Below are 26547 nucleotides of genomic sequence, written 5' to 3'. Positions count from 1 at the left end.
TCCCAGCTTTGGAATGGCATTTGGCGCGAAGGGGTCTGGTCTGGCGTGATGGCGCGCTTGAGTTTGCGCGCTCTCCCACGTTGTCGTCCCTCGTCCGACTGCATTACAGTTATGAACGCTGAGTAACTGTCAATGCAAACCGAATCCAAATCCAAATCCATCCCGTCGCCGCCGCACGCCGCGCATGAGGCAGAAATTTCAGTTGTGGTGCAGGCAGGTGGGTGCAGGTATTCCCGAACTCTCGGGTTTTTCTCATTTCTCCTTCGTCGCTCCTCATATCCCACACGCACCCGGGCTGGGCTGGCTGGGACGGTTTTCCTGTTATGAATGCTAATGCTACGGTAGATGTTCCCTGCGACGAGGAGAAGAGAGAGAGCCCAAGTTCCAATTGCCCGGACATGGCCACCGTCTTGCCCGCCCGCTCCCAAGGCTGGCATGGCATGGCATGGCTGCCCCCTCCATCTCTGTCCATCGCCTTTCCCAAAACCGTCTTCCGAGCCATTTCACTCGTCACCGGCATGCTCCCCCGATCTCCCGGACCCAATTCCGCCCAAAGTGAGCAGCAGCAACAACCGTCAGTACCCAGGGCCCCGGGCTTCTCCTCCCCTTCGCGCCGGTCTGCTGCTGCTTGCTTCCCTGTCCATCTACCAACAGCATAAACATTCGTCCGGGGACTGGGACTCTCGCTACCTCCCAATACGAGCGCGCACATCCCTGGCGATAATGTAAATGAGGTTTGTTGTTGGTTGTCTTGGGAGGAGAACCGTAACCATCCTCCGTTTTTCTCTGGTTCTCAGCGAGGAAAACAACGCTCACCCCCCTCCCCGCGAGTACCTCCCTCCGTGAAGAGGTGATGAACCCAGGATTGCCCGCATCTCGCCCTATCGACCGGTACTCCACGACGAGTGCTACTATGGCGCAGATTGAACCTGGATACTGTCTCCTCCCCGCTGAACGGGTTTGACGTTGGAGATCATCACTGGCCCTGCGGGGGGCTTCGTCGTGTTGGCGCCCATCACCCCTCGAAGAGGTCGACGGAGGACCAGGCTGGAGGAGTAACCAGACCTTGTCGGTTCCCCAGCCAGCTGAGAAAGTCTCATGCTCCTTCTGCTCCTCGTACTGCTCATTCAGAAGTCTGAAGGAGCGATTTCCCAGTCACACTTTGATTTGACCACACGTTCGAACAGATTGGATGTGGCTGGGCTCAGAAGGAAGAAGACGGCCACACATTCGATAGACAAGCACATCCGTAAGGCATCTTCGCATCAACCCCCTCGTACCGTTGTGCTCGTCTGTTGGGCCATAGATGGGCAGACCCGCACCGCTGGCGAGGATCTGGGCGCTTGATAAACCTGATGGTGGTGGTCTCGTTCAACAAGTCGACGAGGTCCGGTTGGTTACAATCTTACCAACAAGCGAAACCCCCCTGCAGCCTATTCGTGAGTGCTGCGGGTAGGACGCACGCCTTGCTTGTGTGGCCAATCCGCATTTGCTCTACCCGGGACGGTTGGGAAGTAACCGCCGCGCTGCCGCCTTCTTCCACTTTGATGTGCCTTCTGCAGAGTTGTAGCAGTTCGAGGGACCTGGCGCAACATGAACCAGGCTGCCGTCTCAGTGGATACGTTGGACATTGGGGAGCCTCAATGGAGCCACCACCGCGAGATGTGGCGTTTGACATCATGGTGCGCATGCCACCGTGTCATTCCACGTCTACGGGGACCGGTGAACCACGGGCCGGGGGGCATAATATGGCAGCTCGTCCTGTCTATCCCGCCGGCAGGCACTGGGAGCAGAGCGTGGCATACGTATGGGTGGACCGTCCAGCTTGTCCACGGGGTACTCCGGAGAAGATATTGTGAATTGGAAAGCCAGGAGTCACTGCAACCGCGAAGCCAAGACTTGCTAGATAGCTGGGACTCGCGAATTGCTGCTTGTTTATGGCGTGTCAAAACACGTCTGCAGCACGGAAATAAGAGATCGTCTACTGGATGTGACCTAAGGTACTGTGGTAGTATGGCATTAATGCCACTCTGTGTCATTCATCGGTTCTCGCCCAAGTCCAGCCCAACGTCAGACCTCCGTAGTTCGATGCTCCACTTCAGAGGAGGGTCGAGACTCGAGTTCCTGCTGCTCGGGCGAGGTTCGCAATCTATTCGCCATCTGAGAATATCGCTGATCCCTGACTGTCCTCTCATCCAGGAGGCTCCGCTGCTTTTTGAGTTCTTACACTTGTCGTACCAACCACGATCGACGAGGACTGTGAGACTCGGCCGAGTGACAGCACCACTTTCCCAGATGTCTATCCATGTCTGTAGTTACGTTCGTCTTGTTAGTGCGAACACGCCGCCGGGCCTTCTCCCCGATACCCGGAAGAGCGAGAAGGAAGGCTAATGAGCGACGAAAGGCCCTCGCATTGTGTGTCCACTGCTATCGTCATGTCCCAATATCGGAAGACTGGTTGGGAAAATAACGTGGTCTACCCCTCACCAAAGAATCACGCCCCTGGGTGTGTGTCGTGAAGGCCATTTTTAGCATTGGCATTCCACCAACGCCCGTTGGCATGACGAGGGTTGCGATGTATGGGTGCTGTGACGTTGTGTATGTCCCTGCAGCATGAAGCTATTCCCGGTTCCAGCTCCTCTTAGTACCGTCAAACGTCAACATGAAGCGGTCAGCTGGCCGGGGGATTTCACCGGATTGAGCGTATGCAATTCCCCTGACAACCTCTCGAGGGCGGTTTGACGTTCAGTTCGCGGCTTTGGCATGGTTGACAAAGACCAGCAGCGCAGCAGGCCAGCTGGCTAAACGAAGTGAGTGACTACTCCCTTCCCCCATGCAACTCGTGATTGGTCAACCGGAGTTGACGCCGTTGGAGTTGGTTTCATTGGTTGCTTTCAGCATCTGGGTTTCCGTTACAGCTGCGCACGGGAACCATGTATAGCCCCAGATGGATATGTGGTCAGAGATTCGTGGTAAGGGGGGCTTGAAGCAAACTGCATATGCCTGGGCGCTTAGAAGAGGCAACTCTTTCGACGTGAGCACGGATTATCGCCAACGTCAGTCCGGTCCATGTGGACAAACCCCCGGTGCAACCCCTTCCAGGAGCGGTCGAGATTCAGCATGCACGTTACTTCCATCATGGAACATTCCAAATGAATTGTGTTGCTAGGCGAGCCCCTTGGACAACGTATCTTCATCTGGCTTCGACGCAAGAAAGCGGTTTTGGAACAATGTTTGTCATCCTGATGGACAACGCCCGCAGAACCCAAGACGGCTGAGATCGGCTGAGAGGGAGTTCTTGGCTCCTTTCATTCGCTCTCGATCTTCGCTCCTGGAAAACGTTGTTGTCATCGCTGGCTATGTTCAGGGGAGATCAAGCAGGAATCCAAGGCCAAGGGGCCTCTCTCCGTGTCCGCCTCCGTGTCCGTGTTCTCAGTTCGCTGTTCGTCAGGCCTCAATACGACATGTGCAGTAGGGAATCTCCTGTCTCCAACGTCAGGTTTGCTACACCAAGGCTGCATGCGAGCGACAGCCGTTGTTGGAACCATGTAGATCCACTGGACGTTTCCTGTTCGCTGGGCGGTTTGCTGATAGCATCAGCATCATACCATCCCTTTTGCCTTCCGACGTTATTCCATGCTATCGGTTTAGACATGACCATGATGGAGTCGCGATGGATGATTCCAAATTCCAGCGGCACCATTCAACAGCTCATCGGTCCTTCTCTGCGGCTGTCTTCAAAGCAGTGGCACAGCATCCTCACTTTGCCCAAATGAGTGGACATCGCCGACCTAAACCGCTCTGCTGGGTCGCCTCCTGGAATCTGCGAAGGATGACGAGCGCTGAGGTGCCTGCCGTGACGCTGTACGGCCACTCACCGTCTCCCCGAGCGCTTCCATCATATGTGACCGCCATTCAGCTGGCCAGTTTCAGGCCTCAATGCTGACTTCAGACTCCATTCAGGCCAGGCATGATATCTGACGAGTCTTCAGCCGCCCAGAGCTCTTCTCCTCAAGCTTCCTCGCCGCATCTGACGAGTCATCCCGCAGTGGCACTGCGGCGGCGTTGGTGTCACCGCCAATCTTCCCCCCCTTTTGGCCCCTCGCCCCCTTTTCCCGCGCCGCAATGAGCGGCTCGCCTGAAAACATCGACAGCGTGAATGCGTGTCCAGTGTTGATTCTGTGTGACTTGAGTCCTCGGATAGATCGATTTCTGTCCTACCCAGGATCGGATGTCTCTATCTGTGGACGCCCAGAAGAAGCTCCGTCGAAGTCGGCGACCAAGTATGATGCCACACAGCTGGTGACACCAATGAGACATGAACGATCGGAGAATTACTGGTCACCATCTTGTGGCTTGATCAGGTAATGCCCGACGCTGTGAAACGATCAACTGAATGAATGATGAGACGGTATGAAATGGAAGACCATTGTTTGCTGTGCACGTCCTTCTCAACTGACACCTGACATATTATCCACGTGGCAACGAGCCTGAGAAGACTTCAATTCAGACGTGTCGCGGACTGATGGGGGCTGAAGTCGCCAAGCCCTCCTCGTAGACCCTACATCTGACAAGGCGACTACGGTCAGTCTGCGCCGGCCGGCTTGGTTTGTTCTCTTTCGCCACTGTTCTCTCCTCTCCGGTGGCCCCTTGTCCCCCTCACACTGCTGGCGTACAACTTAGTGCATCTTGGTTCACAAGGGAATTAGAGGCGGAGACCAGATCGAGCCGCGTTGGCCCCGAACACCGAACATGCCTGCAAGCCCGCACACCATGGCGGGGACCCTGGTCAGCCGGTGTGCCAGCTTGCTAGCTTGCCAGTGTGCCAGTGTGTGTCAATATGCCAGGTATTTACGTCTTTACGTCCCGGGGCCCGGGTTGGACATGTCCGTCCGAGACCCTAGAGCAACGGAACGCTTCTCATAGTAGTAACTTCTGAGCAAAGAGACGTGACTTCAAGAGACGCAACGAATTAGACCTCGTGACTCGTACAGTGTCCAGTTAAAGGATAAGTTACCGCGCTTATCCCGGCAACTGCGCCAACGTCTTTGCGCCACCAACCGCAAGTATTCTCCATATCAACCTCATGCAGGACGCGCCCGTTGGGTGACAGAAGGGGAAGCAAACATGAACTGCAGGGCGGCCGACCGCAGGGGACTGATCATGCTATTAGCATGTAGGCCAGGCCAGGTCGTGGATGTCACGTACCCGCCAAGTGCTGTACCAGCAGGGGTATTTTGGAAAAGAGGAGGGGAGTGGGCAGAAAGAGGAGGAGCGAGAGGGTGAACATTAACGTCCTTTGCCTTCCCCAGATTGGATTCCCAGCTACTCGGGGGATGGTTCGCAAAGATTGAAAGAGGAACTTCAAGCTCCCAACAGCATAGACGAAGCTGATCGCTCCACGGACGGACCGCAGCGAGCCATCGGGGCCGGTCTCCTCCCCCGACGACCGTGGAATCGGTACCCATCCAGAACCGCGCTAGAGACCGGGAATAACAGGCGGGGGTTCCGGCGCTCTCCATTTTGTGTCCATGATCGAGGACGTCTCCAGTCCCGGATGCAAGCCTACGTCTTCCGAGCGTCGAGCGGCCCACAAGATGGAGGGCAGCGCTCAGATCAATCCCTGATATTGTCATTGTTGGCACTAAGGACCGTTGATGAATTTGCTTACACCCCTGCCCGGTGATGTTTCTCAGACCTCACAACCCCGGTCCGGTTGCCATCGAAACTCCAACAAGATTGACAAGGGTAGGGGAGAGCCAATCATGGACCAGGCCATCCTCGACAGGACCGCACCAACAGAGGTTGAGCACCTTGAACGAGCCTTGAAATGTGTGAGATGGTGGTATTGGACCCGACGGGACGGGTCGACATGCACACTAAATTACTATCACACATTTTGTCACATTGGACATACTACGTAATTTCCCTTTTCCCGTTCACCAGTACGGCGTATGCGACCTGCAGTTTGCTTTCTGACTAGCAGACTGGGCGCACTCCGGCGATTCGAGCGCCTGAGCATTTTTTTGATAGCCCTTGTGGATCTGCTCTCTCTTCTTCGTGTGTGCGTCCTTCGTGGATTCATTGCGACCTCGCAGTCTACGAATGGGAGAGACAAGCTGTGACCGGGGACCAGGAGGGTGACTTCAGGCGCAAGGTTGATGGATCCTTGCCAACGGTGCAGCCGATGACATACAAAAACCGATGCACATTTGGCCATCTTGCGCAGTTTAAAGGCTAGCAGCATACATAATCCATTTGTCCATCGCGTGGAGAACGATGCTAGGATACACAATTCTGCCCAGAAGACAGAGGCAGGGGTTGTTGGCTTCCGTACGCACAGGCTGTGTGGTGTTCATGGTCGTCCACATTATCCAATCATGCGAGTTTTCTCATTTCTCTCCGTCCATGAGACCAGAGACGCTTTCGAGGTTGTGCCAGAATGATTTCTTGAAAAAGTGACAGCTCCGTCCTCAAATATCAGACCGATGGAGCAGGACGGATAGATGACGTCCATAGGTCCGAGAGGTCGGAATATGAGGCGGCGACGGTGTTACGTTGTGCAACTTCTGGGACACGACTTGCAGACCAACTTCATTGTGAACCTGGAACCCGGGATGTTTTACCGGATATCTGGACTTTGCAGGAGGACCAGAGTCTGTGTCGACCTGGAGGGTATCCATCGCCCCCTCCTGTCCCCCCTTCCACCCTCCCCTCCAGGACTGGCGGCTCCTACCACCGGGGTCTAGATATTGATCGATCGTTTCTTTTCCCTGCACCATGTTCGCCAAGATGCCCCCACTTGCAGCCTTTTTTTTTGGACAGTCGCCGACGACAGGGACTAGCGGGCAGGCGTCCTCGAGTTGTCGAGACTCCAGCAGAGTTCAAGAACCTGGTCACCCGTTGGCCCACATCAACAAGCGTTGCGTGTAGCGAGAGAGAGAGACAAATGCTGGTGTACATACACCGCCAACAACAGCGTTGCATCGGACCGCAACTGGCAGGGCGTGCTCTGCGCCAGTCCGCAGTCTCTGCTGGCGCCGTTGGTCCTCCCGAAGATCCATGCCGGTGTGGTCCTAGCCGACGGTGATGCATCAGCACCTTACGAAACCCATGAATGCTTGCATGGTGGTATCTCGGACTTGAGCTGTAGGGCTTTGTGGGCTGACGATACCGTCGCTACAATGGATGGACGGTTCTAAAGTGGAAAGCTCATCGTGGTCGGATACGGTATCCGTTCGATGTTGGCGTCTTTTCCCTTGACAGTTTTCTTCTACCTTACCCCACCCCTTGTCACGTTATCGTTGTTGATATGCGGGTAGACATCCATCGCTTGTTAGGGTGCCTGCCGCCTTCCTTTTACCTTGAGCTTGATTTCTCTTTTCTCCCGGTCTGTGGTAGCGCTCCTGTCTCAAAGCCCGCGCTCTTTTGTCCAACATCCCTGGTACCTGGGCTCTGCTAGCATATAAGAGCCAGTGCGGAGAACTTAACCTCGTTCCTACCCTCTTTTCTTCTTCATCGGCCTCCTCATCCATACGACGAAGACACTGTGACTCTCTCCCACCTCATCCTTTGCAAGTTCGTCTCTTCGTCTTCGCCCATGTCGCTGTCGTCTGACTCCATCTAGGGACATCCGCACAGGAACGCTCAACCTCACTAGACGTCGGAGAGCCTCTCAAGATGGCCATCAGCGTCCAGGAAAGACGCGCTTCACAGCAAGCAGCTGAGCGCACGACCCAGCAACCTTCTCGAGGCTGCCACCAGCCAAAGCGAGCCCCGAACCTATACGACATGGAGACCTTTGGGGGCGAACAGAATCTGTACTCGTCTCCGGCGGAAACCTGGGAGCCCAATCCTCAAAGTCCCGCATTGGCCTTTCGCCGATCCGGACGTTCTCGTCACCCTTCAGTTGACGCCAGCCGCTTATTCACTCCGATAAAGCGACGGCTTCCACACCCAACCAAAACGGAAAACTGTGAACCATCCACGGCACCGATGGCCAAAAAGGCCCGAACACCAAGCCAAGACCTTGAAGGCTCAGAATACAGAACACGACTTCTCTCTGTCGATACACTTCTTCAACAGCCTACCGCGCTATTCCCTCCTCATCACCGATACGTCCAGCAGCCCACGCCTCAGCCTGTCCAACATCAAATACACTGTTTTGTTCCTTCACCATCCAACTCACCGATTCCATCTTCGCTCGTCGCAACTCGAACTTTTCCACCGCCTCATCACCAACCGTCCATGTACCCCCCTATGCAGAGCCATGGATATTCTGCGACTCCTCAGTCCAGGCTCATAAGCTGTGATGGGGTTTCGTCACCTATAATGCCCTCCGCATCGGCCAATGTACACGGCAATCATCAGTCCGGGCAATACGCCAATACCGGTTCCAGTCCATCATACGAGGGACAGTCCAACGGACAGTCCAACAGACAGTCCAACAGAAGCTCAATGGCAAGCTCAGCAAGCAACACCGGCGCAAGATCGCTGGATCGTCAGCCGGAGGAGAGGCTAGATCAAGAGCCTTCGATCAACATCGACGGTCTGTTACAAAGGCTGCAGAGTATGACCCCTGAATCCCGAGAGGAAGAGTTTGGTCAATTGGCCGCAGCAATACTGAAGAATCTCTTCGACTCGAGCCATTGGTGCAAACAAAAGATCCAAAAGTCCAGAAACGCAACCGAGACATTGCTGAAGGCCATCATAGAGCGCGACCGAAGTGAGCCCAGTGGAACTGGTCGCCGCGCCTGTTACTATTGCTTCGAGATGTTACGAGAAGACAGATTCGGCAAGGACCAGCCCGCCAACGCCATCCTGAAAGCCAACGGAAACTACAGACCGTTCAACGAGAAGCGCAAATATCCCGAATCGACAAACATTGAGCCCTTGCGGCAGTTCTGTATGGATTGCGGCGTCCGTCTCCACTTTTACCGGCGCTGCCGGCGCTTCGTTTCGGAGACCGGCGCGGCTTGGTGGGCCTGCCGCTGCCGGGTGCTACGCCTGGTTGTGGACGATGAGAATGAACCTTGCCCGGATTGCAACTGTGTTTGCCCGCTCAGGAACCCTGACGAAGATGATGACACCTTTGAGTCGGACGAGTCGGATGGGTTGGACCCTTGATTGACAGATGGCAAGCTTGTCTAAAGTCGCAGTCGGCTTGCGACGGCGATGCGTGAGGGGAAGAAGACGGCCTAGGAGCACTACGCTCCTGTCTACTGTATCATCAGCTTTTCTTTGTTTCTTGTATTCGGTTGCTTTCTGGCGAAATTTGTTTTGGCGCAGTCGTCGAACTTGAGAGGGTGTGTCTGATATCCACGGAGGACAACAGCACTCCGGCAGATTTACACGGAAAATTTGGATTGGTGGGAGGCAAGTTGTCTGAAGACGGTGAGGTATTTTGAAATTGGACCGGAAGGCTTGTTTGCTTTGTGTGTGAATAGATTTACTGCATGACTTTGGATTGCCCAAGTGTCTTTTCTATGACTGCCCAAAAGATTATTCTATGTACGCCGAACCCATTCTAATATGTCTATGTTTTGATATCGTTTTGGCCGGATCGACAGGCATCGATGCCAACTTAGTTGTAGCCTGATCTCCCCTTGGTCGACACCCCGTGATCCCGAGTACGGTTGTAACCGCTGCGACCTTGAGGGACCTCTCGATGTCGTTCGCTTTCTGCCATCTTGACGTACTGAGAGCCTTCGCGAGGTCTTCCGCTGGCGTCTCTTTGCCTGGGGCTTGATCTCGAGGTCTGGCGACTTGAGCTGCGGGAACTCTGGTAGTCCATAGCTAGCTAGTAACGATGCGGGTGACTGGAAAGAGGTGTGAGCAGGGTCTTCTCACAATCGGTCGCCAGGAGTACTCACATTGTGCAATTTAGAGTAATGTGCAAGATCGACTGGTGGGCGCTAATTGGCTTGGTGTGAATGCTGGGTTCAATAGGTTTGTCGATGAAAACACGTGCAACTTGGCAGCAGTGATAACAAGTAAATGTCCTTCTCGACAGTGCTTTATATAGAAAGAAAAGACTCGTATGAATAATGGAAGCCTTTGACAGTCACAGCTATTGGTGGCGACGCGGCAGGGACTTCCATGGCTTGTATATTCCTCCGACAACTGCGCCTTGAGCAAAGTTCACAAGGCGAGAGTATACCTGCGACTCTTGGAGCGGCGCGCCCTTGCATTGAACAGCGCAAAACCGAAGGAAGGAAGTTGATAGGTGCAGATAACTCCATGCTGCATGGAAACAGCCCACTTGGCATGTGCCTTTGGCTTGATGATTACTCGGCCGAGGGGCGCAAGCTCCGTCTGACCTGGGATTCCGTAGCACGGGTCCAGGCGAGACTGGTCTTCGACGCATCGCAGCGTTCGATGTTCGGACATGGAATGCCAGTAAGAAGATGACCAGAAATTGCCCGACCTGCGAAGCCTGTGATTCTTCCAGAAACCGGACGGAAGGGGACGCGGTCTCGTGCAGCGAAAAGGGCTAAACCGGCCGGTGGGCAGGGAGCTTGCCATGGCACCCGGAACCCTTCCTAGAGGCGCGAAGGTGACGGAGAGTTTGGACGTTTCCCACTCAGAAGGGCGAGGTTTGAGATCTTCGACATGCGAACCATGTACACGGACGGGCCACGGCAGACTGTGCCGAAAAAGCTTGTGGCTCACCCTGTCCTGGGCGCGGACAACGTCCGTCGATGGAATCCTACCGGTCTTCTCCCGTCCGTGAGCAAAGTATCAGTGCCGGCAACTTTCCAAGAAATCAGAATATCGAAGCAAAGGCCGCGAAAAAGCGTCTCAGGTCCGGGAAGAAGCTATGGCATGGAAGATGCGCGCCGCGAGGAGAGTCTGAAAAGTGGGCGGTGGTCAATTCGCAGACGAGGCGTCGAAGGATTCTCACCGGTCGCGTGGCAGTGACAGAGCTTCTCTTCCTGGCGTGGCTAATTCCCCTGGCTTGGCTTGCATCCTGCGAATCCTATCATGGATGATCCCAGAGAAAGACCTCTCTCAAGAACAGCCCTACCGTGGAGGCTTAAGCTGACAGCTCAAGTTCAATCAATCAAGAACTCCATCTCTGCGAGCTTTTTCCATGACAAGCTTTGCCAGCTCTCCAATACGCGTCATTCGCGTACCGAAGCGCAGACCGCATCGAAGCCTGGGAAAGGTATCCGCAGTTTTGTAATGAAACCATGCTGTTTTTCTCGGGATGGTTACCGGTATCATAGTTTTTATTTCTTGCGATGAGGAACAGTGACTCATCAACCCAAGCCCAACCGTTGCTGCCAAACAAGAGCACTTCCGAAAACAACCAGACAAATCTGCGGGCGGCTAAGTTCGCTTGATGGTGCTAGTTCTCACGGATGCGGCCCGGCAACCTCTTCTGACGTCAAGCACCCGTCAGAAACATTCTTTGCTTCCACAGGCTTAGCGGGAAACCGGCCATCTCGCTCGGACTCAGATACAGGATTCACAGGACGGCCCGTCGCTGTGTTTTGTTTGAAACGGAACCGGCACCCGATTCGAAGATGCAGGAAATCTGAAGCGGCATCCGAGCTTTCTCCCCATCGAGACCCGAGACTAGCGACCTTTTCGGCCCGCCGCATATGATGGCTCATCGATGTCGCTAGACAAGCTAACTCTCTTTCATAAAGTCCAGATCTGCCATCGTCCCGGAAGATGAGCAGGCACGCATCCACTTCAAGTCAAGTAAGTGGGACAAAAAGCATTACACAGAAGTGGTTTTTCCCTGCGTACCTACGTCCTGTGCGGTCAAAACGTGGTCGGAATAAGGGTCAAAGGAAGTGGTATTTCCCGTAGAAAAAGCAACGATAAAAGAGTGAGTTATTACATAATCTCTCGCTTGGTGTTTTGTTACAACAGAAGAGGATGGGGATACAGGTAGAAGTCAAGACATCCCTCTACTGGATACCTGATTCATACCTCCTCTGACCCCGAGAGTATACTTAGCGCCGTTCTCAGAAGATAACGAAGGAACGCATCGCGAATGGGATCGAACCATTGTTTCGCGAAAGGCTCTGGATCGCGAACACTTCGAGGACAGACGTTGCTGTGGAAAGTAATTTCTTACGGATGGTCATATCTACAAATTCCCCGAGACATGGGCTTTCCCCCCAAACCGTCAGCCCGGGGTAGCCAGTGGGGAGATGCCATCAGTGCCTACAGTATAGAGCTACATCTGAGTAGTAATGAGGGAATCTCGAGAGACCTCCAGAAGTAGAGGAGGCCGAAAACGTTAAGCATCTAGCCTCACAAGCGAATAAGAGGGCTGCCCCCAAGCCTTTACATCACCGTCCATACCACCAAGCAGAGCCCCGCAACGTCGTTGGACGCCGTTTTCGGACAATCGATCGTACCGACCAATCTCATTAGTGACCGAAAATGGGGTTGTTTAGTTGCCGCCAGTGACAGTTGGGTAGGACGAAGACAGCTTCGCTCCAGGTATTTTGGAACGGATGCCGAGCGTAGACGAGACCGGAAACATAAGCGGATGGAAATTGACGATCAGGACGAAATGATTAGTAGCTGTACGTAAAGTATTAAACAAGCAGGACGCTCGCTGTTCGTTGCCCATCTTCTCTCTCCACTATCCGAGCCTTTATTCTTCACACAATTCGATAGTCCAGCAGAGAGCATCGGCTTCAACATCACCATCACGATGCAGACTCCGATTTCCAACGTGTCCGCCAACAGGAGGTACCTGTCGATCTTCTTCGCTGGTGCCACCCTCCTCCTCCTCCTTGCCACGGTTCACGTCTCGCGTGAGGGTGTGCCGGAGTCTATCAAGCAAACGACAGGATGGAATAAGTGCGTCCTCTCGCCCCAAAGCCTCTCATCATACGCAACTGGTAGGCCTGTCATGCTGACATTTCAATCGCAGTGGCGGCAGCAATGGCCACACTTACAGGCCAGGACATGTGTCTACCTACGGCGGCAAGCACGACAAGCGGCCGACATTCGCCGACCTGGCCAAGGACTCCGGCACGGACAAGGTGACGGACCACAACTACGCCGTCCTGTACGACAAGTACCTCCCGGCCTTCCGCGACAGCCACGTCAAGATGCTCGAGATCGGTCTCGGCTGCGGCATGGTAAGTCCGACCCCCTACATCTGCTCCCCGTCCGCAAGCTTACGGCGTCGTAGTCTTACGGTCCCGGCGCCTCGTTCTCGACTTGGATCCAGTACTTCCCCCAGTTGGAGATCAACATCATTGAGTATAACGAGGCTTGTGGCAAGGCATGGGCTGCCGAGCATCCTCAGGCGGCCGTCCACTTCGGCGACCAGGCCAACCCGTCGTTCCTCCACGCAGCGGGTGCCGCTGCCACGGCCGATGGTCTGCTAGACATCCTCATCGACGATGGCGGCCACAGCATGCGACAGCAGGAAGTCAGTCTCCACGAGCTGTGGCAGTACGTCCGCCCCGGCGGTATCTACATCATCGAGGACCTACACACCAGCTACTTGACCTCGTGGCAGGGCGACCCATCCAGGACCGACGCGACGAAGCGCACCTTCATGCGCTTTCTCTATGAGATTATGGACGACATCATGAGCCTGCCGGCGTACGAGGCTCATGTTGAACCCGTCGGTGCCACCAAATACCCCTTCTCGCATGAGATTGCGAGCATCGACTGCATGGAGGCGATGTGTGTGTTGGTCAAGAAGGAGATTGGAGCGCGATAAATAGTTTGTTCAAAGGGATGCGACGAGGAGTAGCGGGTGGGATGGGATAGGAGTCCGGTTGTTTTCTCCCTTGTTTGACAGGATACTGGCTTGCATCGATTCAAGTACTTGTCGAGTCAAAGCCAGCAATGCTTAAATATAATTTATAATTACATCGCCCACAGTGGCGTCCAGCCAGCGCGAGAATACCATTAGGCATGTGGCGGCTGCTATCGCCAGCGATTGACTGGTGTGCGGGGGCTTCGTCTTCAGCTTAGTGAGTACAACGAAGCGTGGCGTTGGGGATAGTTTAGCCTAAGGAGGTGGCGCTTGTACTGGCAGTCAAGAAACGTGAGGTTTTGGAGATGTGCTGGAATGCACGGCACGCGTTGGAGCCCCCTTGAACTATCATGCAAATGTTTGGAATGAGGCCGGACCCTGGTGCACCCTTGGGTTGTGCTGGCTTGGGCATGCCGGGTCTCATCATCCCTGGCCTCCCGCCGAGAAGCCTCTCTTCTCCAACCCAACATCCTAATCCAAGATGCCCCTTGAATGTGCAGGAAGGAGGATGGAAGTCGCCCCTTCTTTCATGCGAATAAATGCACTTCCCTTTTTAAGCAGTGGAGGTACTAGATCGAGACTTCCGTGTCCGCGGCGGGAAGCCACGCTTACAAACATTCAAGGGCTGCAGCGTACATTCTGGCAACGCCCCTCCCTCATCCCGTCCTACTTAATCTACCTGAGCCCCCAGCTCTTCAATCTTCTTCTCTTCATCCTCCACTTTTTAAGAAAGCAGCCGGCCTTTCTCGTGGATCCACAATCGGAGCATCATCACACCTGACTCTCGATTCAGCAACCAACCTCCACCATGGGTTTGCCCGCCAACAACCGCCGCGTCGTCCAGATGCTCTGGCTGGCTGCCGGATTGCTCTTCGTGCTCGCATTCCTGTCTGCCATGAGCGGCTCCGCACCCCAGGCCAAGGCGTGGGCGGCAAACAAGGTCGGCTCCATCACCCAGCTCAGATCAGGCCGTCCTTCCCTGCGTGAGGCCATGGAGAGATCCGAGGCGATCTGGAAGAAGACGGTCCGACAACGTCACGAGATGATCGCTGCCGATTACGGTGATGCTTCCAAGATGCCCTTGTATGAATCCCCTCCCCGTTATCCCACGTCAACAGATCAAGAAACCCAGAGGGCTAACTATATGCCTTCACATCCATCAGGTTCCCTGCCCACGACTCGGAATCTTACAACACGAACCCGTACACGATCTGGGACTTTACCCCAGCTTCATGGAGCTGCCCTCACGAGGTGGAGCGTATTGGCCGCATGGGAGATGGCGGCAAGTGGGTATGCGGAATGTCGCACTACGTCAACTTCCCCAAGGACAAGCAGTGTGTCGTGTACTCGTTTGGTGTTCGTGACGAGTCTAGCTTCGGTAAGTTGCCCGCCACAACATTGAGTATTGGCGATGGTGTTTCCTGACAAAGCTCGCCATTCAGAGAACGAAATGCTGAGCCGCACGCCTTGCCACATCTGGGCATACGACTTCTCCGTTGTCGACTTTGGCGAACAGCTCGAGGCTTCCAACCGTGCTCGTGCCAAGTTCCTTCAGGCCGGTATTGCCGGAAAGACGGACCTAACCGCGGACCCTCCTTTCTACAGCATTAGCGACTTGATGGAAATGAACGGTCATCAGTACATGTACGCATTGCTGCCCACTCCTGACCTCCATGCTGGACATAACCGCTGACATGGCGACCTCACAGTGACATTCTCAAGATGGACATTGAGGAGGCCGAGTATGCGGCCATAGATTCTTTCTTGGCCGACTTTGCCGGCGGAGAGCTCCCCGTCGGCCAGCTCATGATTGAGATCCACTTCTTCTCAGTGAGGGACTCCAAGACGTACCTCGACTGGTGGGAGCGCATGGAAGCCCATGGCCTGCGTCCTACATGGACCGAGCCCAACCTGCTCGCCGTCACTCTGGGTTTGGGTGTGAATGTGGGTGTGAGTCCGAATCTCCCTCTGTTGGCCGAGTACACGTTGGTCAACGTCGAGGACCGCAACAATGTCCTCTTCCATGGCAGATAAAAGCCACGAGCATATGATATTTGGCGTGGGGTTATTTCAATGCTTCACGGGCGTTGTCGGTACATGCGAATGAATGACAATATGGGGACATGGATATTCTATTAGTTCAGTCAATGTGTGAATTAAGGACTTGTTTCCCCCCACGTTCGTTCGTCTATGACTTCCAGTCACAGACGTTGATGATCGTGTTCCGCACAGCTCATGACGTCGCGGCCCGTAGTCGGCGATATCACGGTCCCTTGACCCGGTGTTGTCATTCTATGATCCTTGACAGAGACGAAGCTGAGATGGAACTAAAGGCAGACGAAAATTCAATCGTTCGGTCAAACCTCGGCCACCTTCCAGTACCGAATTATTATTCTGTAAATGGGTGTAGAGAAGTCTAAATACTCCAATTCCAGGGATCGGTCGTGGGCGAACGGCAAAAAAGAAAAAGGGGAAAAGGTTTCGTTTCTGCTACGAAAACGCTGCATGTCAGCTTGTCAGTCCCGTGCGCTAAACCTCTTCTTCCCCAACGCTCCCTGGTTTCCCCTTGCGACAAGCTCGATCCTCATTTGCCGTGGTCGAAAGTCTGGCCTATCGTTGCCCTGGCTTCCCCTGGCTGTAATGCGGTCAGCCAGTCCGAGGAGGGTCGCGTCCGTCCCCGATGTCTGCGCGCGGCGACAAAGCTTATTTGGACCCTGCTCCGTCCAAGTTTTGACTCCGCAGCTGTAGACCGGATGGCGTCCGAGTGTCACGACGGGCGTAGGCGGAGTTTCTTGATGGTGGCAGAACCGTTCACGTACTGATGGGATGGCTTGAGTGCAAAATGGTGGTAAGTATGTCATTACGATATCTTTTTTGTGATGATTTTACATGATCAAACGTGCAGGGGGCTCTTTTTTCATTGCACCAAACACTTGCTGGGCAGTCCGCACGGTCCAGACTTGACATCCTTGTCGTCAAGTTCCTTCGGCGCCCGGCTCTCCGTCGCGGGCGGATCCTTCTTGACCGGAACCGGCTTGTCCGCTCCGTTGGTACCGTTGGTCGTGCCGTTCTCCACCTTGGCACCGTCCTTGCTGCCATGCAGTCAACCCACGTGCTTGGCAACGGTCTCGTAGAAGGACTGGCCCTGGATGCGGGCGATCTCGAGCTCCTTCTCGGAGGGCTGGCGAGAGCCATCGGCGCCGGCGAAGGTGCCGGCACCCCAGGGACCACCGCCGTGAATCTCGCTGAGGTCGGCCATCAGGGGGAAGGCCTTGGCGTAGCCGAAGGGGACGTAGATAATGCCGTGGTGGGCGAGGGTGGACATGGCGGCGATGGCGGTGGACTCCTGGCCGCCGCCGAGGGAGGCGGTGGAAATGAAGAGGCCGGCGAGCTTGCCCCAGTAGCCACCGGAGCTCCATTGCTTGCCGGTCTTGTCCCAGAAGGTCTTCCACTGGGCGGGGAAGGTGCCGTATCTGGTGGGAATGCCGAGGAGGAAGGCGTCGTAGGCCTCGAGGGTGGAGGGGTCCTCGAGGACGGGGATGTCGCTGGGCTTGGGAGGAGCGCCCATCTTGGTGAGGACCTCCTCGGGGAGGGTCTCAGCGATCCTGTTGATTGCGCAGTGGTTAGGTGGATTGCAAGCTTTTAGGGGCGGAGAAGGGTTTGTAGCAAAAGACGTACTGGAAGAGGTCGGCGGTGCCGCCGGCCTTCTCGATACCGGCCTTCTCGGCCTCGGCCAGGGTACGGATGTGGCCGTACATGGAGTACTGTTGTGAGGGCGCACGGGATTAGCATGGCGGTCTTAAGGGCAGGGTTGGAGTTGAGTTGGCGATCGCGGCGGGGTTCAGGGCGCCGAGGTGCGGGCAACGCGTATCGAGGCGTCATGATTGTGTGCGGGAGTCGTCATGTTGTCTGCAGAATCAGGCCTTCGATTGCAGCCAGAGGCAACGATGGGCATCTACTGCACACAAGGCATGCGGTAGACATGGAAAGGGAGACAGCTTGCCAAGCCACCGTTGAGATTGGGTGAGGTAGTGAGGTGGTAAGGTGGTAAGGTGGTGGGTGAGGTAGCAGGTGGGGGGAGGGGCAGAGAACGGGACAGAAGAAATTGCCCAATTAGGAAAGAAGAGCTATGGGTCGGGTGTTAAGTAGGTACTCACGTAGACGATGGCGATCTTGGGAGCCATTGTGGCAGGTGTGTGTCTCTGTAGAACGGATAGGTAGGAAAGGAGGGGTATCGATTGCAGTGAAGAGAGGAAATCAGTGCTCAACAAAGAGGAACTGGAGAGAGGCTGGAGTGAAGGGTGTCGTCTGTTGGGAAGGGGCACATCTTCTTATATCAATCTACCCAGTAGGCAAGACAAGGTAAGGTACGGATACGTTACCACGCAAGGCCGGCAGCTTGGCCAGGCGCGGAAACGGCCAGAGAGGGGCTGGAAGGGTTTGGATACCTTACCTTACGGCGGTGTTGCATCATCAAAGGGACGCTAGACTCGGGCAGGCCAGCCAGACGGGCGTCAAGGTAGGTACTTTCCATAGGTTGAGGTGGGATCTGAGGTGGACGATGACTTGCGGTTTCATCCAGCTTCAACGGCCAAGAGCTACATGCTGCTCAGCTAAGGTGCTGTAAGCAGGCGCGCGACAGTTGACAAACAGCCAGGTGCGGGTGCGGGTGGAGAGGGAAGGAAAGCAGCTGCCCTGCCCCTGCCCTGCCCGGCATGGGGAGCTACACCCCTCCAAGCTGGTCCATGCTCCGCTGCGGGGGCTGGCTTGTTACTGTGACATGAGCACCTGAGGTAAGGTGCGTAGGTAAGTACACTCCTTGGGTTCGTGATCTCAATGTATTCTACTCTGTACCTAAGTAGGTCAGTACTTTACCCGCCATACTGTTTCTGTGCAATGAAAGTCTCACTCAATACTCATCACAGGAAACAGACACGATGCGAATCAGAGCCGCGGGCGAGGATGGGTTGCGATAGGCACGTCAGGTCGCGATGCAACATCCAATTCAGCCATGATGCAAGCTACCCGGAGAACACCTCCATCTTGCCCATCGAACCCATGTCAGAAACCACCCGAGCCGACCTTGTTCCAGTAGCTGCCCTGCAACAGATCGCAGTGATCCGTGGTCCAGCAGCCGGGGGGGCTGAATTTCTGAAAGAGACGAGGGTGCTGAATAAGTGCTTAACAACGCCGTCAGCTATCATAAGCCTTACGAATACACAGGCAATCCCTTTCCTCGACCACCCTGTCGGCCGTGGGGTAAGGGCGGCACTTCCATTGCCACTTTAGTCTCACCAACCTGGCAGCCAACGGTGGGGTGGGGGAGGCTCTTCTTTTGTGCACAACTGTCTCTGGAGGAGCGCAAACACTTTCGGATCGCGGGTGTATCACGGATTGCCCTCTTGCCGTCCCCTCAAATTGGCATGACGAACCGCGAGACGAACCTAACATCAGAAGCGTTCCTCATTTAGAGTTGAGGCCCTCGAAGGTCAAAGCTCAGCCAGACGGCGGGATGGGATCAGGTACCAAAGCCTGTTTTCCCTCCATTGTTGCCAAGTGCCGGAGCCGAAGGCATCTTTTGCGAGCGACGTCCGGAGTTGGCGGTGACGATCGATGGTAGGACGAAGAGATTAGTCTTGACTGACAAATGGCAGTCCATCTCCTTCTACGGAGCTCAGAGCACAGTAAGCCAATGAAAGAAGGCTGGGGATTCCAGTGTCTGGGACATGGACTGCATGGAGCGTCTTTTCTTCATGACTTACACGTGGGACTCCTGTTCCCTCTGACCGACCATCGACGGTTGCGCCCATCGAAATCGTCGTCTGATATCCATGGATTGGATAGGTCCATCAGATCACAAAGCAGATGGTCGCAGATTCTGTCAACCGCCGTCAGCATTCAGTGGAGAGACACTGGACCCGACGACGGAACACGCTGCGGCACCACACACATTGTCGCTGTCATCCCTCGCGCGCGGGTCTGAGTTAAGCGGTTGCTAAGCTGCACCAGCGCCATGATCCAAGGATGAATCAGCAACACACAGCGCTGGACCCTCACCTGCCGCCGTGATAGGCCGCCCTCGCCGCCGCTGGTACGGATCCGCACATCGTAACCCGCAGTTGCCTCCGTAGGCACGCTCATGAATCGCTGGGTAATATCTTCGTCTTCATTCTCAATATCCGGCTTACAAGACTTAGGCCCTGTCCGCTATCGAGATCTCTCTCGATGTCTCGAGGGCTAGGTCCCGCTTGGCTTCGCTGACGGGGGTCACGGAGTAGCCAATGCTCACATCGAGCCTTATCCGCACCACGAAAACGAAACGCATGTCAACATACGATGCATCGACGGACCCTCACCGCCAACCTCGCCGCACTCTTACTGTGCAGCTCTCCGGCTCACAGATGCTCGGTATGGTGCGAAAACGAGTTCCACTCCCATTTGCCAAAATTGGCAAGCGCCCGCCGACCTTGATGGGGTCCGGACCGACACGCTGGATTTCTCGGTGAGTCGGTCGGTGGATTGAGGTGTGCGCTCTCACCTGGGACTCACGTTTCACGCCCGTATTCAGCAACGGCTTCACTATGCCAAACACTCTGCCTTGTGCATCTGTGATTAATATTCTTACCACGTCGAGCGAGAGGGGTGAGAAGTGACTTTTAATCCCCCAAAACGGAAGGGGCCATTAGGTGCATCCTCGGCCACCTTAGTGGACGGTGTCAGCATTGGCATCCAAATGGGAAACTCGTAAGTGTCAATCATTCATCTAATCTGATTACAGTGGCTCCATCTTTCGCATTCTGTCTCGAGTGCAAATCTTTAAACAAGCATCTCAAGTCTCACAATGGGCCAAGAAGCCTCCAAGCCGAAGCCCGGAACCAAGCTCCAGGTCATCGGGGCCGGCCTCCCCCGAACCGGCACGGCCTCCTTCAGCAAAGCCCTCGAAATCCTCCTAAACGGACCCGTCCACCACGGCGGCACCCAAGTCACCCGGGGCCCGGAATCCGAAATCCGCTCCTGGATCGCCGCCCTCGAGCACACTCCGATCACATCAGCCGAGGACGAGAAAGTCGTCCGGGAGACACTGAGGAACCACCTCCACGATGGCTTCGCCGCCGTGCTCGACGTGCCCGGCATGCTCTTCCTCGAGGAGCTGCTGGAGATGCACCCCGGCGTCAAGGTCATCTGCACCGTCCGTGACCCGGACGCTTGGGTCCGCAGCATCCAAAAGACGGGCAACGCGTCTCTGCAGGCCTTTCTGTCTTTTGCACTGTTTCTCGTCCCGACCATGCGCTGGTTCCCGCGGTACATTGATGCGATCCCCAAGGGCCGCTGGGGCGAGCTGTTCCCCCACGAAGCTCCTGTGCCGGACCGCGGCGTGTGGGACACCCATCAGGCGTGGCTGAAGAGGGTGGTTCCCGCGGATCAGTTGGTGTTCTACCACGTCAAGGACGGGTGGGAGCCTTTGTGCAAGGCTCTCGGAAAGCCGGTCCCGGATGTGCCGTTTCCGAACATCAACGACGGGGACGCGATGGATGCTTTTGCGAAAGAGCAGATCATGCGCGGGCTGGCTCGGTGGGCGGTTGTGTTTGGCGGCGTCGCGGCAGTGGCTTGCGGTTGGTGGTGGATGCGGTGACTCTACAAGTGCGTCTTGATAGCCGCGATCAACGTGGAACAGCTTCCTCTTAATATACACGATTGCATTGCATTACTGGCCACTAATTCAGGCCTTTAAAGACCGCTCTTGCTTCAGCTGGAAGATCTTGGCCAGCGTGAAGCAGAAACATCCCACCGTCAGAGCCGCCGCTCCGTACCCGATCATGGCCTGCCACTCAACCTCGCTGTACCCTCCCAGGATCGCGCCAGCAATAGGCGTGCCGATGAGGATCGAGATGCCCGACGTAAAGTTCATCATGCCCATGCGCGTCCCCACGCGGCCCAGGTCCGGCGACAGACTCACGATGACGCTCGGCGTGATGCTGACCATACCTCCAGAAAAACACCCGTAGATAATGGCGAACACAATCAGGCCCGCCATGTTGTTGATCCCCAGCCACGCAAACATCATAATCGCCGCTCCCGCAGCAAGCGACGTCTGCACGTAGACCGCGCTGATCTTGTCCGCGAGGTAGTTGGGCACCACGCGCCCGGGAATGCTCCCCGCGCTCAGCAGCGTCACAAAGTACGACGAGAAGGACGCCGGGCCGATGCCGCGGCTGACGGCGAACAGCTGGATGTAGAAGAAGGCAATGTACATGGACAGGAACGCGAAGAAGGAGCCGACCATGACCAGCATGAAGGCCGGGTCGCGCAGCGCCGTCCTGTCGATGAGCGACCGCTTGTGGCCCGACGGCGGCAGGCGGGTGTGCATCCACAGCGCCGGGATGACGGCCAGCCCGAGCAGGATGAAGCCCATGATGCGCGTCGCCCACCCGAAGCCGATGACGGGCTGCAGCCGCCCGAAGATGATGGGGAACACCATGCCTGCGATCGGGGAGCCCGTCGCCGCGATGCCGATGACGAAGGAGCGGCGCTTGAGGAAGTACTGGCTGAGGATCGCCGTCGAGGGGAGGAAGGTGAGCCCGCAGCCGAGGCCGATGCACACGCCCTGCGCGAGCAGGACCTGCCAGTAGGTCGTGCACAGCGAGGTCATGAACTGGCCGAGGAGGATGAGGAAGAGCCCCGCCCAGAGGAGCTCGCGGAAGTAGCCCGCGTCATACAGCGGGCCGGAGACGGGCCCGACAAGCATCAACAGCGCGCCCTGCAGCGAGCCGATCCAGGAGATGGCGGAGGGCGTTGGGGCGAGCGTCGTCTCGTAGTAGGTCTGGTACACGCCGAAGGTGTTGACGAGGCCCCACGTGGCGGCGAGGACGACCCAAGACCCGAGGACCTGGAGCCAGGCCTCGAGCCCGCCGTCCGGGACGGCGCCAGGGTCGGATGTCGTGGGTGCCGCTGCCGCGGAGGGCTGGGTTTCGGGGTCGTTGTCTGAGTTCGAGCCGGGCGTGAGAGTCGTTTCGGAGGGGTGGTTTAAACGGAGGCCCGGGGGCGCGGAGCCGTGCTTCTCATCGGCTTCGGCGGCCGGTTCTCGGGCCGAAGACATGTTCTAGGTTTTAAGAGCTGGGATTTTTGCTCGTCGTTTCGTGGTGATGTTGTCCCGAGAGGGGGATCGTTGGTTCATGCAAGCCTCCTTGGCGGATGAACCTTGCTCGTTGCGACGTTGCGAGGGCGATCCTTTCGAAGATCTAGGCGGGAAATCTGCCCGGCGGCTCAAGTCGATGTTGTAAGTGAGAAGGAGCGATTAAACATTAAATAAGTGTTTGCCCCCAACGAGCGTGGTCTTATCCTGATCTGACGCCGAGCAAAAGGAAACGAAAGGTCGGAAGATGTATTAGAAATCGGGAAGTGGAAGCGGCAGCGGCAGACCGACGGACATTTAAACAAGGGATGGGAAACAATGGAACTCTGCGTATTGCACCATTTGCAAGGGTCCACTGTTCCCTATCTTTGGGGCCATGTAAATAAATAAAAAATCTTTGTTGATGGATTTGAGATGCGCATCCGCCACCTCGTCCCGGCAGTGCGGACGCCAGGACATGGGAGGGTTGCGATCGGGAGGCTTCTCCCGAGGAACTGATGGTTTGGAAGTCTAGCTAGTACACCTTGGTACTAGTAAATGCATTCAGAAGCTGGGAGAATATGAAAGTGATACCTATCGTAGCCAGTCCCCGACAACTGAGAGCCGCGACTGGTCTATTTCCAGCAACAACCAGCTCGCCCAAAGGAGGCCAAACATGTTAGCAGGGTGAAAGCAACAAGAGAATCAGAAGCAAGCTTGAAAGATTGCCGACGTCAACTCCCGTCCTCTGCTCGTCTCCGCTGTATTCCCACCGGCTAGGCCGAGTCTAGCTTAGGCCTCCCGGTGCACTGACGACTGGACCCTTGGGAACTCGAATGATTTCCACATTTTGACGACGACGACGATAACGGAGGGCCCACGGGGAGGGTGTTCTCGGCGGTATGCGGCCGCCGAGGCCGGTGCGGACGGGCCCATGCCGGAGGCCATTTGCATCCGAGACATTCGGTCTGGTCTCGTTGGAGGTGATGTGAGTGAGGCTCATACGATGAAGTCAGCCAGAGCTGGCGCGCAAGTCTTGGACCAGAGGTTGAGCGGTGCTCTGGGGCTCCAGCTCTGACGTGGTAGGTGACCAAAAGCTTGCTGTACTCAGGAAGGAAGCTATCAGGTCAACTGCAGAATGCCAAAGTCAAAGAAAAAAAAAAAACACCGGGCCCAGCAGTGCTTCGGATGAAGCTTCCAAGGTTGCTTGCGCCAGGGCGAGGTCTCCACACCTGCATCCGAGGGTACTCAAGTAATGAAGTCGCAGCGGATATCATTGGGCAACTTGGCCGAGCGGTCTAAGGCGCCAGACTCAAGCGACGAGCTTATCCTTCCAAAGGATTGTATTCTGGTATCGAAAGATGCGTGAGTTCGAATCTCACAGTTGTCATTTTTGCATTTCATTCTCATCGGGATGGAGTCAAGTTACTTTACTTTTTGATTCGTGACGCTTACAGGCAGGCAATTTAATGCGAAACGATGAGTGGAAATAGTAAAGAAAGATCAATCATCAGCTGCCACTAGCTATGATAATTCTTCACAGGAAGGAAGCTAGCTGCCCAGTGGGAATTATGCTTAACTCGTTAGGCTTTGAGCTTGGCTTTGGCAGCCTGCAAGTGCGAATGTTGGCGCAAATCTTGTGGGCGCATGGGTAAAGTATCTCATTCACCACCGACCTCACTCAATCCATCCTTATTTTTGCGACCGAATTTCGGATTTCCACCATCGCAAGTATTATTACGAGAACAGAGGATACACGTACTTGGGAACTGGTCGTCCTCAAGTCCTTTCGCCCAGGGTACAGACGCACGGGTCACCGTCTCCCGTCGCTCCGCCGTTCTCAGACACAAAGTGTCGGATCTCCTTCAGATCATCGACCGGCCAGCGACGCCACGCACCGCCGTTGAGGGGGAACATCAGCCCAGAGGGTGTTTCACGTTGGCCGAATAATAGGGACATGATGTCGCGTCCTCGGCTGGCGGCCCAGAAGTCTGGGTTTTGGTTTTCTATTCTTCAATGATCGATTGAAGCTTTCGACAGTTTGAAGTGTGTCTTACGGATGCTCTTCGAGAAAAGGCAAACACACAACCATCGTCGTCAGTCCTCACTCATCAAGAGCTCCCTCCATCATACGACAACCGACGCCATGAACCACGGCAGCGCGCCTTACTCAGACACCCGCCGCGGCGTCTCGCCTCACAATGACTCTATGACCGACATCAGCGTGTCGCTGCTGAGCGAAGACGACAAGCCGTGGAAGCAAGCAGACATCGAAGACGGCGGTAGTTGTGCAACAAGACGAAGCCGGTGCGCCAAGAAATGCGAGGCCTTTAGGCGCTGGCGCTGGGTATTCGACACGGCTCTGATGCTCGTCGTCATCGGCCTCCTCGTCGAGAGGCGATACCTCCAGTCACCCGCCCGCGACAAGCGCCTCGAACCCGTCGGCGACCTTACAGGCTTCGCGCCAGAATGTTCGTCTCTTTCCATCCCAGTTGAACCTCCCTCACCATATTTAACACAAGAAACCTCATAGTCACCCAGCAAATAACGACCTTCCACCCGACGACAGACTTCGTCCCCGACGACCCAAAGTCGCTCTTCACCAACGCCTCCCTCCAGGAAAACTGGCTCAAGATGGTGCCCCGCGGCCTCGGCTACCTCGAGGTCAAGAACCCGCGCGCCCACAGCAACCTCCCCGTGCCGCTGCCCGAGTTCGCCCCGCGCACCGTCTTCACCACCTCCATGACGCACCAGCTGCACTGCCTCTACGCCATCCTCGAGAGCTACGCCGGCCTCTCCGTCAACGGCACCGCCGCCGTCGACATGCACTCCCACATCCCCGAGGGCACCGAGGGCGCCGACGGGCCCTGGCACCTCCAGCACTGCTTCGAGTACCTGCGCCAGGCCATCCTGTGTTCGGGCGACGTCGCGCTCGAGGGCACCCAGACGACCTTCCCCCCCGGGTTCACGGGCAGCGACGGCTGGGACGCGAAGCATGTGTGCAAGGACCCCAAGCAGGTGTATGAGTACCTCGACAAGAACCGCGCATTGGACGACCACTGGATTTAATGATATCTTGGGATGAAAATTGGAGTTTTGGGAACCGGGCTGTTTTTGGGTTATCGGCGTTTTGGGACGGGAGGTGTTCACTTTGCGACCAGAGCCCGCAAAGCATGGATGAATTCATTGAGATACTTTATATACACAGGCCGACCGAGGTCTTTTTGCTTAGCGAATCAAGCCATCTTTTTATTTTTATTTTCCACAATCGCAATCTGTGTTGTGAGCTGTTGCACAGCTATTTTGAAAGACGCTTAAAAACTAAAAGTGCATGTGAAGACTATCAAAGCAAAAAAAGCATCAGTCATGAGAATCGGCAAAAGATAATGGACGTTTAGGGGATTGAACCCTAGACCTTCCGCAGATGCGAGTATGCAAAGCGGACGCGCTACCACTGCGCCAAACGCCCACCAATGCGTTATGTGAATAACTTCGGATACTGTCATTCGGTCGCAAAGCAGTACATGTATGACAGGCGTCAATGTTGCATATTCACTTCGAATGGCGAATTTCGTTCTGGCTTTGCTTCTGATAATCGTCAGGTGCTACTGGTCAGTTGCTCTCCGTTTCTCGTGCTTTTTCGTCGATTGTAAGATTGATGCAGAGGATAGGATGTGTTGATGGAAACGAC

General features: G+C 55.5%; 7 protein-coding genes across 7 annotated transcripts; 5 read left to right on the top strand and 2 right to left on the bottom strand.

Moving 5' to 3' along the window:
* Positions 1–8331: 8331 nt before the first annotated feature.
* GCG54_00013728 (uncharacterized protein) lies at positions 8332–9126 on the top strand (the record flags this gene model as incomplete). Its single annotated transcript, XM_045413576.1, has 1 exon — positions 8332–9126. One exon carries the CDS (start codon positions 8332–8334, stop codon positions 9124–9126), a length of 795 nt encoding a protein of 264 aa, XP_045269647.1.
* A 3553-nt stretch (positions 9127–12679) lies between these two features.
* On the top strand, positions 12680–13705 carry GCG54_00013727 (8-demethyl-8-alpha-L-rhamnosyl tetracenomycin-C 2'-O-methyltransferase; the record flags this gene model as incomplete). The annotated part of the gene is made up of 3 exons (XM_045413575.1): positions 12680–12828; positions 12902–13112; positions 13166–13705. The coding sequence occupies 3 exons, from the start codon at positions 12680–12682 to the stop codon at positions 13703–13705; spliced, it is 900 nt and encodes a 299-aa protein (XP_045269646.1).
* An 847-nt stretch (positions 13706–14552) lies between these two features.
* Positions 14553–15778, top strand: GCG54_00013726 (uncharacterized protein; the record flags this gene model as incomplete). Its single annotated transcript, XM_045413574.1, has 4 exons — positions 14553–14827; positions 14908–15122; positions 15187–15388; positions 15454–15778. The coding sequence occupies 4 exons, from the start codon at positions 14553–14555 to the stop codon at positions 15776–15778; spliced, it is 1017 nt and encodes a 338-aa protein (XP_045269645.1).
* Positions 15779–16661: 883 nt separating this feature from the next.
* GCG54_00013725 (Minor allergen Alt a 7) lies at positions 16662–17928 on the bottom strand (the record flags this gene model as incomplete). Its single annotated transcript, XM_045413573.1, has 4 exons — positions 16662–16832; positions 16857–17349; positions 17423–17508; positions 17902–17928. The coding sequence occupies 4 exons, from the start codon at positions 17926–17928 to the stop codon at positions 16662–16664; spliced, it is 777 nt and encodes a 258-aa protein (XP_045269644.1).
* A 2657-nt stretch (positions 17929–20585) lies between these two features.
* GCG54_00013724 (uncharacterized protein) lies at positions 20586–21377 on the top strand (the record flags this gene model as incomplete). The annotated part of the gene is made up of 1 exon (XM_045413572.1): positions 20586–21377. One exon carries the CDS (start codon positions 20586–20588, stop codon positions 21375–21377), a length of 792 nt encoding a protein of 263 aa, XP_045269643.1.
* An 87-nt stretch (positions 21378–21464) lies between these two features.
* GCG54_00013723 (Aspyridones efflux protein apdF) lies at positions 21465–22841 on the bottom strand (the record flags this gene model as incomplete). Its single annotated transcript, XM_045413571.1, has 1 exon — positions 21465–22841. The coding sequence occupies one exon, from the start codon at positions 22839–22841 to the stop codon at positions 21465–21467; it is 1377 nt and encodes a 458-aa protein (XP_045269642.1).
* Positions 22842–25002: 2161 nt separating this feature from the next.
* On the top strand, positions 25003–25925 carry GCG54_00013722 (Oxidase ustYa; the record flags this gene model as incomplete). The annotated part of the gene is made up of 2 exons (XM_045413570.1): positions 25003–25327; positions 25390–25925. 2 exons carry the CDS (start codon positions 25003–25005, stop codon positions 25923–25925), a joined length of 861 nt encoding a protein of 286 aa, XP_045269641.1.
* Between the last annotated feature and the right edge of the window lie 622 nt (positions 25926–26547).

The sequence above is a fragment of the Colletotrichum gloeosporioides genome (genome assembly GCF_011800055.1).
Source record: "Colletotrichum gloeosporioides strain Lc1 chromosome Unknown consensus_11, whole genome shotgun sequence".
Lineage (NCBI taxonomy): Eukaryota > Fungi > Ascomycota > Sordariomycetes > Glomerellales > Glomerellaceae > Colletotrichum > Colletotrichum gloeosporioides.
The sequence above is the reverse complement of the archived record's forward strand: the minus strand, read 5'-3'. Positions and strand labels throughout refer to the sequence as shown.